Source organism: Anser anser (assembly GCF_964211835.1).
Source record: "Anser anser genome assembly, chromosome: 3".
NCBI classification, from domain to species: domain Eukaryota; kingdom Metazoa; phylum Chordata; class Aves; order Anseriformes; family Anatidae; genus Anser; species Anser anser.
In genome coordinates this window covers 15,749,482-15,765,502 of record NC_139722.1, presented here as the reverse complement: position 1 = coordinate 15,765,502, position 16,021 = coordinate 15,749,482, and the positions used below count along the sequence as shown (strand labels likewise).

General features: G+C 36.9%; 1 protein-coding gene across 1 annotated transcript in view; it reads right to left on the bottom strand.

Moving 5' to 3' along the window:
• The window catches only part of NOL10 (nucleolar protein 10), a 50,479-nt gene extending 34,463 nt beyond the window's left edge, over positions 1–16,016 (bottom strand). The window contains exons 1-12 of the mRNA XM_083827683.1: positions 15,859–16,016; positions 15,331–15,376; positions 13,876–13,974; positions 13,076–13,153; positions 11,302–11,339; positions 9,439–9,575; positions 8,751–8,816; positions 7,241–7,301; positions 6,608–6,693; positions 6,176–6,254; positions 4,785–4,934; positions 2,376–2,442 (exon numbers count right to left, since the gene is read on the bottom strand). Of these exons, the coding sequence (XP_083683809.1) occupies positions 2,376–2,442; positions 4,785–4,934; positions 6,176–6,254; positions 6,608–6,693; positions 7,241–7,301; positions 8,751–8,816; positions 9,439–9,575; positions 11,302–11,339; positions 13,076–13,153; positions 13,876–13,974; positions 15,331–15,376; positions 15,859–15,924 (973 nt within the window). The 5' untranslated portion in view covers positions 15,925–16,016. The remainder of the gene's footprint in view (positions 1–2,375; positions 2,443–4,784; positions 4,935–6,175; positions 6,255–6,607; positions 6,694–7,240; positions 7,302–8,750; positions 8,817–9,438; positions 9,576–11,301; positions 11,340–13,075; positions 13,154–13,875; positions 13,975–15,330; positions 15,377–15,858) is intronic.
• Positions 16,017–16,021: the final 5 nt, after the last annotated feature.

The following is a 16,021-nucleotide window of genomic DNA, read 5'->3' as shown; positions in this document are numbered from 1 at the left end:
AGAATGCTGAGACCCCAGTGACAACACTGAGCTACACTCGTACTATCAATTAAATGTTATTGCCTTTCCTGCTTTCCTCAGCTGCAACATTTGTATTACTGGAAGTATTTCCTTATTTTCAGATGTTCAGATGTAATCATTCTTTACATTCTGAACTTGCATGAGGCAGTGCCAGGCATCCTAAATTTTGTAGAAACAGTATTTATTACAAACGTGAATGCACCACCTCTCACCTTAAATCTCTTCGTTTTCACTGAAACACCTTCAAGTTTTTCCCCTCTGCCTTCGCAGGGTTATAAATTACAACCTAATTTTCAGCCCACAACAGCTCTTACCAAAAGACCTCAAACCTGCCCTCCCTAAAGACATGGTCAAAGAAGAAAGAAAAAGCAAAACTGACTCGTGAGGAGACATGGAACAGAGGACTGCAATGCACGCTCTAGATGACTGCGATCAGACATGTAGAAAACCAACGTCCCATAAGCAACATTAAATAGACAGGTGCATTTAATTCTTTGTGCTACGAGATTCATCCTGCAGAGTCTCACAAAAATCATTTAAGCCCAAATCAGCACTTGAGCTACATCTACATACCACAGAGACTGTAGAACGTCCGTAGCTGTGTGACATCCATCCTTATAGATATTTAAGCTTGACTGGTTATGATCTGAGCAACCTGTCCAGACTTTGAAGTAGGATCTAACTTAAAAATTGGCCTTGCTTTGAGCAGAGAACATACAACCCCCAGAGGTCCCTTCTAAATTATGCTAAGATTCTACATAACTTAGTTGTCTTTCCCTCCATATCATGACCCCTTCGTTATCAATGCTGCATGGATGTTAATTCACTCCAGGACTCTCATTTGGATCAAACCGATAAGCTCAAAGGTGAAACCTGGATGAGATGCTAAATGTAAGTCACTTCAATGACCTTTTTCTGTACTGCTCTTCCTGTGGCCTCTGTGGAAGAGGGAGGACCAGGTTTGGCTACCTCCACGTTGCACGGCCCACACTGTTACACAGCTGCTCTCCAACACCCCCAGAAGAACTCATGTGTACAAACAGAGCACGCAAGATGCGCCCCCAGCGCCATGCCATAAGCTCCCTTTTTGGCAGGCTTGAATTTTTTGCCTAAAGTATTTTTGGCACATTAATCTGGGAAAAACAAATATATGGAACACAAATTAGAATGCTATTGATACATTTTTTGAAGACTCATTAAAGAAAAACAAAAAACAGTCCAATTGCTAAGTACTGTTAACACCATTCTTTTTCAGAGGGGGGTAAACCTGAGCAGCATGGAAGGGAGCTAGTAATTTCACCAAGATCCTACAGACCCTTACGTTGCTGCTGCTGCATAAAGTCAAAAAGGCTTACCATCTCAGCAGAACTTGAATACTAAGTTCTCATCTTACCAAAAAAAAAAAAAAAAGACATTCTTAACCGAAGTTGGCAGAAAAGGCAAGATAAGTTTTAACTCGTTAGAAATCTCACTTATCTACAATCTTGAAATTGAGCTGCTGGTATGAATCAAAGTCTAAGTCGCTCTGTCTTCACTGCTACCTCTCTGAAATTAAGATAATAGCAGAGTGCAACACAGGCATTCTCTGATCAAGAATTTTGTCCTCTGACATCTTAAAGGCCCTAATTTTTCTTTCATCTTTTTCAGTGCTGCTTTCTAAACAGGAAATGGGTGTCATACTGCTTCAGAACTAAGCAACTAAAAATTAAAAGTTTTAGTGCAGTACACACAAAAATATTTTACACAATACAACCACCACTGTGTAAAATATTTTTTCCTCACTAAGTAGGATCTGGAAACTAGTTAAAAGTGGACCTCTTTTTTGCCTTCAAAACATAGTGCCGTGAGACACACCAAATTTGAGAAGAACGCAGATCTGTGCATTTAGAATTCTACACTTACAAAGAAAAGTATTCCAGCTTAACTAGGGCACAGTAAGTACTGTAACTAAAAAACAGGAAAGATCAAATGGCCATAAACACTTGTAAAAATTTGTAAACTCGTTGTAAAGAGGTTTTTTCCTAGCTCTAGAAAGCAAGCTCTAACTGATCTGGAGCTTAGCCTAGACAAAAGGCCAAAATTCCTTCTCTTATGAGAGACTTAAGATATTTGAAAGGGCAAAAGAGGTCAATCACTCAATTGACAGCACAACAGCTTCCAACTGCAAAGGGTCTTCGATTTAATAAAGATGAAGAGAAAACAATGACACTAAATAGCAAGTAACTATTTTTCCTAGCTCTATCATAAGGAGAAAAGTAGACTTAATTTGCATCACCTAAATAAGAAAACCACAGTTTGGGTTAACACACGCTTTCCCTTTTGAACTTAATAAGACATTAATATATCTAATGTACCTGAATTTGGATAAAGACAGACATCATTGATGTCATATTCTGGCTCCATTGAAGTAAATATCTTCCCCTGTAATTGAAGGAAGATAATAGATTATAAAGAATTCCAAACAATATAATGAAATTTAGTAAATATAAACACTATGAATAGCCATTATAGAAGCTAAGAAATATGATGTTATCAAGATGGCAGAGATTTTGCAGAACAATAAAATGTTATTAAAGTATCTGATCATAACATAGGAACCTCGTACTGTGCTCTGTCTCCCATCAGATCTCTTACACGGGAGTGTTGTCTACTGCTTATCGAGGACACAGCAATGTATTGTGGCACCTCTGATTTCTTGGCTCACACTTCTGTGTTGAAAATTTATGTCAGTTCAGCTTCATTTTATTTTATGTAAAAGGAGGATGAGGTCCGTAAGTTCCTGGTACATTGCCAGTGCAACCCTTGTTCTGTTCAAGTCTGAATACGGTAGTTTTAAGTAATTTCATTTTTTTAAGTACATTAGCTGAAATGATGGATGGGGAGTGGAATTTTATTCTGGAGCTTGGTTCTTCCACCCTGCACATGTCTACCTAAAATGAAATATGGCTCAGCACTTTATTTGTAAATTACAAACTCAGTATTAAAGAGGTCTAAACACAAAATTATATAAAAATAATAAAAGTATCCACTGGTATGTAGCTTAGGTCAAAAATGAAGTTTTAATGGTTAAGAAAATGGTATAAGCAAGAAACGTTTAAAAAAAATAAGAATTGGAACAGAGTCTGAAAAACCCAGACAAAATACAGGTGCTCTTGTAAGCCAAGATGCAATACAGCCAGTTAAAGAAGTGTGTCTAACAACTGGGCCACAGAATCTGAAGCATGAGAGTACATGCCTACACGGTTCTAAACGAGGGACAGGAACAGAGCAAATTTACATCCTATTCCTCTTTTCTCTTTCCCTGCAGCAATCCCACCTACCTTTCTGGGCCCTTCCTTTCCCTCCCAGTTATATGCTGTTACCCCACCCACCTCTGGTCTCTCCCCGATGATTAATAAGAGTCCTCCCCCACGCCAGTCTTAGCAGACAAAAGCCTCATACTCCCCACCCCAAGGCACGTCTCAGCATGGGGCTATTCTGGTATCAAAGCCATATGCTCTCCACCCCGCAGTCTGCCTCTGCAGTTGGTTCCCAGCCAGAGATAGTCAAGAACCAACATCTGGGAGAGGTGGAGCCAGCTGGAACATACTCTAGGAAGGAGTCCAAAGCTATCTTTGCCTTCCAGCGGTAAGAAACCCTCCCTTTTCCCACTGCAGAGGCCACCTGACAAACCTTAGTGTTTCATTCTCAGTGAGGAAAATATCTATACCTAGGAAAAATGAAGAGAGGCCACTGCAGATGTTTTAAATAATAACCAATAATTTATTTGCCCTTTAAAACAATAAAAAGTAAAAAAAAAAAACACAACTGCTTGCAATCACAGAAAAAGAGGCTGTTGAAAGTTCATGAAGAAATACAACAATAGAGAAATGACTGCCTGAAATAGTTAGAGAATAAGTGCCTCTAAACTACTGTTACTGCTCCTGATATGTTACTGTTACATTACACAGCTAGAAAAGCATAGATACAGAATGGAGCAAGTTTTAAGGACTAGAATGACTAATGATAGCCCCTTAGACCAAACCAAATGACAGTAGTATTACTGTGAATCTATAGGGTAAGATACCTTGTGCAAGCTGCATTGATCGGAGACAAGAATAGCATAAGGTAAGAAAGGAAAGTCTTAATTAGATCGCAACTTCACTTATAGGTGCAAAAGACAGGGATAAAAATATTGTCTATTGAAACTGGATCTATTGATCCATTAATATAGCATAATACACATTGTTATTTGAAGCAGATATTATAGATCCAAATTTTAAATATCCAAAATCCAAATTTAAATAAATCCAAAATTTAATAAATCCAAAATTTAAATAAATTTCTGTGAAAACAAGCGGGACCTGGTTTTAACACTTCATAAACTGATCTACCATTGAAGCTGCCCTTTTTGGAGCAGAGAACTGAAATGATCAATTTTTCTCTGATGAAAAATCAGAATCAGATGTTTCTAAGCACACTGAGAAACATACAAACTAGAGCAATGGCTGAGATACTTTGTGTTTAAATCCCTCTACTGAAAGAAGCATCTTAAGCAGACATATACAAACAGCTAAAAAAACCTGAAGTCTCTATCTTTATACCTGACAGGCTGTAAAACACCTTCCCAGATACCGGCCTGTTTAGCCAGACAAGGCAAAACATGTAAATTAGGACACATTAAAAACCCAACTTCCCACCCTGAATTTCAGCTTCATTATTCAAGTTGAAGGAAAAAAAAAAAAAGTGAAAAGATCTGAATGCAGCAGCAGAGAAATACTTACTGTATCTTTGTTCCACATTTTTATGATTCGAGAATCTGCAGAGATAATTAAATCCAACTGATGCTGAAACTGAATTGACTTTATAGGCAGGCCATATTGGTGATCTTTGACTATTAATGGGTTACTAGACCGGAGGTCATATAATAAAACCTTGAAGAATAAGAGACAGATTAAACTTACAATATTATAAGATCAAGAGGAAATCACACACACTAGGCCTTCACTAATGTTTTAACTCAGATTGGTTTGCTTGCTTGTTTAAATACATGGACAGGATTTCCATAAAATAAATCGTTTCAAGTTCTGAAAATGACTTACTAAGTGAGCCCTGCTTATTCTTACAATATATTAACTCCAAAATGTTTCAGTCTAGAAAAGTTAAATTTGAATTCAAGAAATTGCCATCTTTCTAAAGTCCTTCTAATTTCTATTGCAATTAAAATTGAAAAAAATGAACTATTTTCAAGGCTCTTAGTATTTCTTAATTTTTACTAATTTTTCACTCTTCAATTATTGCATTATTCTCACTCACAAGATTTAAATTTTCAGATGCCCTTCTAGATTCTGTGAGTATCGCTTTCACTCAGCAAAACACCACAGAATGCAATTATTCTTTTAGAGAAGTGGAGAGTACAGGCCATCTTCCAGAAACCCGTGTTTTTATCTCAAAAATTTCCTTTGCAACTTGAGAAAGACCTCAAATCTTTCATATGCCAAGTATGAATATTAATAATTTTGGGGAAAAAATATATATATTTATATAATCTAAACAAAATGATAATTTCCAATAAAGTTAGCCTGACATACATACTAACATTATGACACCTACAACTCTTGCTTATGCATCTGTCTTCAACAAGCTACGGTTTTCTAAACCCATGAAAGGACCACTAATGGCAGAAAAACCCTCATACTCCACTTGACAAATGGGATGGCAACGACGCAGAAATGAATCAAAATGATCTTTTATAGAAAGATAAGACATAAAAAACAGTAGTTGAAAGACAATTAATTCTGCTTCTTCAGCCACCATCAAGATACAGCATATATTTTGCATTGAGATGGCACTGGCAGAATCTAAAAAAGCTGTAACTTCCTCACATAATTGACTGTTAAGTCTTAAGAAAACTGCAGAATTTGAAGTTACCTAGGTTGGAGGTTGCAATGATTTTAAGCCAACCCTACAGTAATTCTGAAGAACAAGATCATTTGTTAAACTGCAAATTAATTTTGTCAATGTCTATCGTTGCACTATACATGTAGTTTATGGTCTTAAAAATACTTATCGTATATCTATCTTACATTAAGTGCACTCAATGTACAAGAGACCTGGACTGACAACTGCATAAAAAGGATCTCATAAGAACTGTTGCAGAAGAAGTTAAATCTACCTGCCCAGTAGACGTTCCAACAGCCATATTCAAAGCTCCGTTAAATTTCAGCGCTGAAATAGATGGTAAACAATCTATCCTGCAAAGCACAATGCTTACAGTTAGGCATTCTTTCCATAACTGATGCAAATACTTTTTAAATGTTAAAAATAGCTAAAGTAGTTACTGTAAATTAATTTACAGATACCACTCAGAAATACTACTTCAACAAGCGAAATTGTTTCCAATCACAACTTCCATAGAAAATTAGTTATTTATCTGAGCAGTAATGGCTCAGTTTCTTTGTGACTAAGAAAACCCTCTATTCACACTAGCAATGAGAGATTTTGATGCAAAATGGGAATGGTTTCTAAAAGCAAAACTTAAAGAACAAAACAAAACAAAAAAAACAAAAACAGAAGAATGCACTTTGAAAAGGCAGCCTTTACTCACTCTGTATCTGCTGTCACACTGCTTAAAGCACAATCCAGCAGCCCAACTCGATTTCTAGTTCTAGGATCCCAGCATTCCACTTTACCCTGAACAGTTCAGAAAACATATTTTAAGCTTATGAAACAAATACCTGATATTGTGCTTAAATACAATTATGAATTATTCCATCTATGAATAATTAATCAAAAAAAATTCCCTAGTTTGACATGAGTTGTACTAATAAGTGCATATAAGCTCCATACATTTTATCATACATATATATGTATATGTTTAAATACATATTATGTATTTAAACAAATGTAATCTGAATGAAAATGATTAATGCTAAGTTTTCCAATATTAACTGGGTACAGAGGCTAGATAATTTCTACAGATAGCTACATTCTTAAGACAAAGCTATTTTCTCTCATCTGCAAAATCTGACGCGTCTCAGCAACGAAGACAGTTCTGAAATTATATCTTCACTACACTCTAAAAAGTCATCTTGTTTAACAGATCTATACTTAACACAGCAAATGAGATCAAATTAATTACGTAGGTTCCTGTTGTGATTTTTTCTTATCCTCATGCAAACCAATATTAAAGAGATACAAACACTGCTGCCCTTTTAATAAAAGGAATGCAAACATTTACCTCAGCTGTCCCTGTAGCAAACAAGAAGTGTACAGGATTTATGTCACAGACATTATTCTCTCTAAAACAGAAAAATGAGTAAGTTTAATGACCTCAGAATAATGTAACTAGAAAGATTTCTGTAATCACATATTGTTTAGCCTCGAGAAGCAAAAGTGGCGGGGGGAGGATGGAGTGCATGTGCGGATGGCAACCTAATAACAGATTCTCATACTTAAGAGGAGTTTATCAAGAATTCTGAGCTATCAGAGAAAATCAGAGACAGTGCTGATAATTTGAGATGGGTGAGGTTCCAACTGGATGTAAAGATAATATTTTTTATGCCTTGAGGGTAATTAACTATTGGAATGAGCTGCCAAAAGCAGCTCTGGAATTTCTATACTCAGAGCTTTCAAGACCTTGTGGGCAAACTCATTTGAATTCAATGTTGACCATGTCTTGAGTAGGACTCAGGTTCTTTCCAACCTGAATGATTCTACAATCCTCTGCCCATGGCCACCATCCACCACCAAGCCTTGATATATTGCTCTGCTCACTGTAGTCTTAAATGACTCAGTTACATCAAAAGGTCTTCCCGACGACATAAGTTAGAAGCATACATCTCCAACTTATTCTGATAAACAGCCCGTCCTCTTTTCCCTCAACAGCTCAACATGGAGCCCTCTATTTCTCCAACAATTCTTTCAAAATACAAATATTTCTGATTATACTCATCCCAAAAAATTCCAACTCCTTCTATTCCAAGACCTCCACGTATAATACTATAACTCATCCAGTTCCCCTGCCTCACACCCTTTTCACATCTTCAAGTTTCTTCTCCCTGATTCAGATTTCATGCATTATGACTTAGCTCTCCCGGTCCAGGACTCTCCCCCACCCTCCTTTTTCTTTTTGCTGCTACTCAGTTTATATAGTAGAGCCTGCCCAAATATTGCTTCTTCCCATAAGCTCTCCTACCCACTGAATATCAGCTGTTGCTCACTAACTAGCCACTTTATCCGCTCAAGTCAGTTCTTCTCATCTGCCTCTCCCCACACAAAAGTGGCCCAGCTCCTGCTACGGTATGGTTTTCAAAAGAATCAGACACATGTTGGTGATATTAAAAAAAAAAAAATGCATCTCTTTGGGCTACCCCAAGAGCAGAAGGACAAAGACATGTCTAGGAAAGTACACAACCTGTGGGCAGACCTCTATATGACAACTAAATTGAGCAGTAATGGCGAAGTTTTAATGAAATGCTCTTAAGATCAAGTTATATAATACCTATTACATGTCTATATTAAGCAATTTTAATTGAGTTTTCTTCTGTGAATGTTTGAAAACGTAAAAACTTGAACAAAGAATTACAGAACACAAAATAAAATCAGGCTCAGGCTCAGCATATGTTCCTTTTCAACTCTGCAATGTATTTGGGAATATTCAGACATACTAGAGATGGAGAGCATATTAGGAGTTTGGTTCCACCTGGTGGAAGGAAGACAGACGGACATTGTGCATTACAGACACTTACGAAGCATCAGTTTGCAGGGGGTTGAGAAACCTTCCTTGTTCCAGATTTAGCCTGTATACTTCAGAACTACAAAAAAAAAAATAGATCAAATTTACTCCTTTCTCTTACAAATACTGAAAAGAGGATAATGTGTATGTTCACCAATGATAATTACTACAGTGCAGTATCCTATCAGTTACTCTTTTGCCACAGAAAATATACATGAATCCCTTTTTTAACATCCTTAAATTTCCTACAGTTTACACTACAGCTTGGATTACTAAAAGCTTTTCTCACAATTTGCTTCAGACTTTGAAGATCTCATTTTATTTTTACTGTCTTCTCACAAATTCTGTTAATTATATGTGATTTTACTCCTATTCTAACAGCTTTTTCTATCTTGGTTGTTTTATTACTCTCTCATTTTCCTTACTTAGATGTCAAACACTTTTAAAACAGTACACTGATTGTAATTGTGTCAATAAAATTTGCAAACACATCATTCAAAGAATGAAAGTCTTAAAACAAAGAAAAACTGAAAACTGACTTCCACTTTTTTTTTTTACACTCTTCATACACAGGCTCTATTTGGAAAGAACAGCTATTTTTTTCAATAACATTTTTAACTTTTCTGGTATTTTAATATTCATCCTGTTCTTGGAAAACATTCCTAACAGAAGTGAAACAAAACAATCTATGTAATCAATACCTTGCTCCTACAAAATACAGGTCACATGATGGATAATGATAAGAGAAATCTCTACCAAATTTTGGTATTCTTGTCCTGTAGTAATGGCCATGTTGTGAATGAAACTCCACAAATCTGTCACACTGCAGGAAGACAATCTGAAAATGAAACAGAAAGAACTGAAACATACAAAAGCAGATGACTGCAGCTCCTCAACTTGTCTCATAACACAGCCTCCAGGGATTTTTCCAAGCTCACACAGGTTAACCATAACCCACTTAAAATAATTTCTATTAAAATAACAGAATTGACTAGTACTTCTTCATTCTCACCATCCACAGCCAAAGCTCCATTAATAAAGATATCACTCTCTCCTAAGACTTAGTCCAAGTCTTAATTTTAGGAAAGCACTGAAATGTAACTGGGCTTATGGATATCAACATGAATGAGAACCAAGTGTGCTCTCACTGTGAAAATGCCAACAACCCTCAAAATGATACCTCAGGAGGTTAGTGGGAGCAGACTGGGGAGGATGTGTTTTCATTTCTCCACACAGTGCTCATTACAACAATTTATTCAGTGAATTTGTGGAACCTCAATGCTTGCAGTTTTTGAGATTACTGGCAAAAGTACTGCTTCGAGCATTAAATGAACCCTAGATGTCCCCTTCCAATGAATATTTTTATATTTTTAATGAAATACCATCCCCTCTTTTTACCATGCTTAAAAAATTAAGACAGCTACCTGAAATTAATTTTCTTTCTAGCTATTCAGTAAGTTTTGGGAAAATGAAATTGAAGCTAAGGTTGTCAAGAAAGGGCTTCAGTCTGAAATACAATACCAATTTCAGTTTCAAAAAACACAGAAGCCTTACTGTTAGCAATCAGTCAAAAAGACTGCTGAACACAAGGAGAATACATTCCTCAGCCTCTCAAATAACTGTTTGGTCTTTACAACCAGAAACTTTCTCTCACAGACAGGCAGGAGGCTACTCTATTGTATCAGTCACCTTCTTCATCCATTTGAGTTCACACACATTCTTGGAAAACTCACAGGGGAAAACTTTGAAAAGACTAGAGTTAAAAGGTTAGATGATAATGCCTCTGATTAAATGAAAATTTTTATTATGACAAGCCTGTACCAGTAATGCTAAGGTCTCTTCTAAGAAAAAAGAAATACAATTACAAATTAAAAATGCCTTGTCCTAATGAAAAGAGCAGAATTATGTGCTTAAATTTTGTATTTCATTTGGCACATAACACCTTGATGAATCAACAGAGCAAAGTTTATAGGACAAGGCAATCTGGTACAATGTTTTACATTTTTTGGGTCCTGAACAAAATTTGAATTGATAACTATGAACCTGAAAAAGGCTAACAGTTCTAAGAACTCATCTGTTTCTTCCAGGTACAGGAGTTCATAAAACAAGACATTACTTCCCTCCAGTTTTTGCCTCATTCGTATGCTTATAATTATCATTTCTACAGCAAATCAATCTAACCCAGTGGTACCTATCCCACCTCTCAAAAAAAGATGTATGTGGGCTACTGTCACAAGCAATTATAACTAAATGTTACCCCGGCAAGAATAACTAATTATGTTTTTCACATTAGTTTGGTTATAGGATAGATAATTATTTGAAGCTTTTCTCTACTGCAGACAAAAGACTTTAAAAGTGGTAAGGCAAATTATAATACAAAGAGGTAAAGAAAACAAAAAAACATTTTAAAGGTACAAAAAATGTTTATCCTGTTTGATTTGTGTTTTTTTTTTTAAATCTGTTCCAAAAGTTCTTGATTGACTGCCTTTACTATATATGAAAATATATTTTAATATACATATTACACAATTTTCTCATTTATACATTGAAAACATTAAACATACCTTTGAGTAATCATCTGATAAAATCTCAAATGTAACCACTAGAGGAGAGAGCAAGAGAATTTCAAGTTAACTAAGTAAGCAAATTTATTTGCAAACATTGGCATATATCCTGAAAATATTTACACTTATTCTAACCTTTAGTCATATAAGTATTCCCCACAGGTGTCAATGCATAATACAGACATTGTGATAAAATCTTTAATTATATAACTTTATTTGCAAAATAGTAAGTAGTTTTAGAAAACTTTAGAAACATATGAAGCATCTTGTAATCTTTTTTGTCATTCTTGTACATTTGACATGTTCCTCAACACAACACTCAACCATGTATTTATTGGCTCAGGGAACGTTTAATGAAATGGTTTTGAGTGAGCATGTGGTCCATGGATCTTTGGTAAACTGTCAAAAATGATAAAAAATAATATGGGGTCAGATGTACTACATGCAGATCTGCAGGCACGACCTTTCTAAGGAGTCAGCTTCCACAGAAAAAGCTTAAAGGGTCCAAAATTTAAAAGCTATTATCTACGCTGAAGACCGCAACATATTGAACTTTGCCTAGTTTTAAATAAGGTGGGTCAGGAACATTAGGGAGTAGCTGCTTCATCTAAACTGTTTCCATTTAAATGAGGTAACTCATTTAGGATTACCTGAAGTGACTCCATGCTACAATTCAAGCTAAACATACTTGACAGTGTAGAAGCCAGTTCGGAAAAATTAACTTCAAGTTCTAATTAACTGCAAGCATTTACTATTACAGTGACTTCTCTTTCCAAGTGGGTCTCTCTTGCCACACCTTCCTCTCCCCAGCTTCTCCTACAGTCTCCCCTCATACTACTCTGTAGCACCTTCTCTTTACTGTACAAGACTCCTTGTAGTACTCAGGCACCGCGTACGGAAACGCTACCATGCTCTACTCCTCTTTCCCTGACCTAATTCAGTAGTTTTCATTTTTATTTTTTTACATCACATATTAGTCAGACCAATTCCACTTCTCAGTAGTGATTCAAGTCTTCCGCCATTGATCTAACAATAACAAGCAAAATCCATCGCCAATTCTATATACCATAAAAATTCAAGCTGCAAAGCTGAGGCAGCTCTGACCTCCTCCCCTAGTCCAAGTTTCAGCAGATTCTCCCTTCTCATCGTCTAGATAACTTCTCGCTTTCACCACCACGGTTGTTCTCCCTCCAAAATACTCCCAAACAAGGTGAAGTTAGAGCCTTCCCCATGCTACCATTTAGGCCTTGCTTCCAAAAAGAAAAAAAAGAAAACAACCAACCAGCAACCAACCAACCAAAAAATAACCCAAGAGAATTCTCTTTATTCTAACTGACCTAGCTTGGGCTCCAGCAGAAAAACATGAGAATTCATTTCAGTAACAGTGGTGCAACCACAGTGCATTCTGCTACCTTACTGCTTCACAGAGGCAAGAAAAAAAAAAAAAAAGAGAACTGGACACTTAACTAACCATCATAAGCACACAGCACTCCCCAAACAGAGCAGCCTTCAGCCACATTCACTCTCTGAGCCCCACACTTACTGGCTCAGGGTAGATCTTACTCTCTTCATACAGCTCCAACAGAGGAAAGAACTTTATAGAAAAAGAAGGAAAAATACAGAGATAAAGACTAGGTGAGATTTTACTCTAAACTCTTGTGTTTCTCCAAAATATAATCTGTCCCCTCAGCACAGGGAAAGAAATTTCTATTTAAGTCCAACTTGAATTATATACGAAATACATCATGCACTAGCAGCCATAGCTTATACTAACCTTCAGCATCTAAACATCTTTCAAATTTCTGGGATAACTGATAGGTATCATAACAGCGGATCCTTGGCTTATAAGTTCCTGAAAGAACAAATTGATCTTTAGTAAAACACTTGAACGAAAATATAACACTAAAGCATATATCAAAAAACCAAACCAAAACAAAAAACTTATGCATACAGTCTTTAATGCACCTCAACTATAAATATTCTCATCTTAACAAGGCCTCAGCAACTGGAAAAACAATCCCTAAGGTTGTATTACCAAAAAGCCTGTTTTGTTCTTTGTTGTTTTTTTTTTTGGCTTTGGTGTCTGAAAGTACCTTCTATGTACTTTCTTGTGCTGAATGCATCACACAGTACTTAGTAATATCTTCCAGTAAGTCTGAAAGACCAAGTCTCTCTGTGCTATTAAATCCAACTAAAGTATTCATGTTAGGCTCCTACTTTGACAGTTATAAAATATGGCATAATCGTCCATCCTTTAAAAAAAATACTCAAACAACGACATTCAGAAGTTATTAAAGCAACTTTATTAACACACAATAAAAATAATTAAGAACTTAAGTGTTCAACTGTGTTACAAATAGAAGAGTATCTGCATTTTAAAAATAAGCCTTTCACAACATCACTATCAAAACATTCATTCTACCACATCTTAAGAGTAGGCTTCCAAAACTCCATTCAATACTCTATTTAAACAGTGAACTCTATCAATTTTACCTGAAATATTAAAATCATTCTGCAATAAAAAATTTCTAGTACTTTTGGCCTCTGCTACAGAGGGACCCTTAGTTAACTCACCAACTGCCATAATATACTGTCCGTCTCTTGATACCTTAATCTTTGTGCTAACTGTGGGCATTTCAAAGTCTTGAATAAGTTCAATTCTTCTACGGATATCTACAAAGAAAAGAAACAGCAAAAAATAGAATTATTTTTAAAGCTAGTAGTATTGTACCAGTCCAAAAAACTACAATGATTTCTTACAGAAGCATGCGGAGTTCATTGAACACAGGGTATATCTTTCATGATCTTTTAAATGATAGTTAAATATTTACCTTTACCACACGCTATAAGAATAATAATAAAGTTTGCTAACACTGAGAAGCAGACTATCACCGTGCAAAACATGGTGTCTATTAATATGGTGTCTAATAGACATCCTGAGATGTCTACTCTGAGGTGGTAATTAGGTTACAAATTATATAAAGTATTAGTGAATATGTATCACACATTTTACACAACAAAAGTGTTGTATAATATATTCCATCATCATGTTAAACTTATGCCTTTTTTTTTAGTTGTTTTATACCATGCTTCTTATGGCATGTTAATAGCCGTATTTTACTTCATATCACAGAACGTTAGGGATTGGAAGGGACCTTGAAAGGTCATCTAGTCCAATCCCCCTGCCGGAGCAGGAACACCTAGATCAGGTCACACAGGAACACGTCCAGGTGAGTTCTGAATGTCTCCATAGAAGGAGACTCCACAACCCCCCTGGGCAGCCTGTTCCAGTGTTCTGTCACCCTCACCATAAAAAAGTTTCATCTCATATTTAAGCGGAACCTCATATGTTCCAGCTTGCACCCATTACCCCTCGCCTTATCATTAGATGTCACTGAGAAGAGCCTGGCTCCATCCTCCTGATGCTCACTCTTTACATATTTATAAACATTAATAATGTCACGTCTCAGTCTCCTCTTCTCCAAGCTAGAGACACAGCCCCCTCAGCCTTTCCTCGTAAGGGAGATGCTCCACTCCCTTAATCATCCTTGTGGCTCTCTGCTGGACTCTCTTAAGCAGTTCCCTCTCCTTCTTGAACTGAAGGGCCCAGAACTGGACACAATATTCCAGACAATAATATAATATAACAATATTCCATATAACAAGTTTAGCCTAAAACGATGACGTTCCTGCACTTTAAGTTGAGTTTAAAATGCAAAAAGGAGTCTATAGTCAGACATTATCATGAACTACACATGAATGCATCCATCACGTTTCAGTTTGATCTACAATCTCTCAATATTTAATGCCAGAAATTTAAAACAATAGTGGTAATGTACTATTCACACAGCACTACGTAGGAAGCTGAAGTATGGCCTTCTAACGTTACCTATAGCTTTATATTTGCACTTACTAAAATGAGTTATGCGTAATTGTCCTGTATTTGTTAACGGCCTGCTTCTGGACTTGTGTGTCATGTATGTACGTGCCACCTAGTAGTACTGAGGACCAAGTGATGGAGAAACTCACCCACATCTTTCTTCTGTAACGCTCTTTTCTTCCTGTCTGAGAGCCACTGTACAGAAACACATCAATCACTGTTAAGTTTATTACACGTAATGGACCCAGAGAACTATTAAAGCCTATCACATCGGAAAATGTAGGAAGTTTAGGATCTGTCTGGAACATTAGGCTTTTTTCCTTAATTATATTAAAAATTCTAGTGGTAAGTTCAATCATTCTTAAAGACATTTAAAAATTAGTGTTTAAGAATCTGTAGAATAGCACACCTAAAGCAAGAGACACACGTGTTCAAACTGTACTTTAATATAAGAAACATTTACAACCGTTTTTCAGCTAAAAATCCTCTCCCTTCAACACAAGAGGGTCAGGCCAGGTTTGTGAGCCGCTCTGGGCCAAAACACCACCCCAAATATTTTCGCAGCAAGCGGGCCAACAACTCGAGGGGCTACGGCGGGCCTCGGCCCCCTCACAGCGGGCGGCGAGCGCAGCCCTGCCCGCCGCGGGGCGGCCCTTGGGGGGCGGCCCCTCGCTCACCTCCGGGAGGCTCCTGCCGGCGCTGAGGCTGTAGATCTTCACGTCGTTGAGGCTGGAGACCTGCATGGCGACGGCCTCGCACGCCTCTTCCTCCCGGGTGGAGAGGAAGCGGAAAGCGGCTGGCTTTCCGGGCTGCTGCTTTAACCCGGCAGCAATGCGCCGT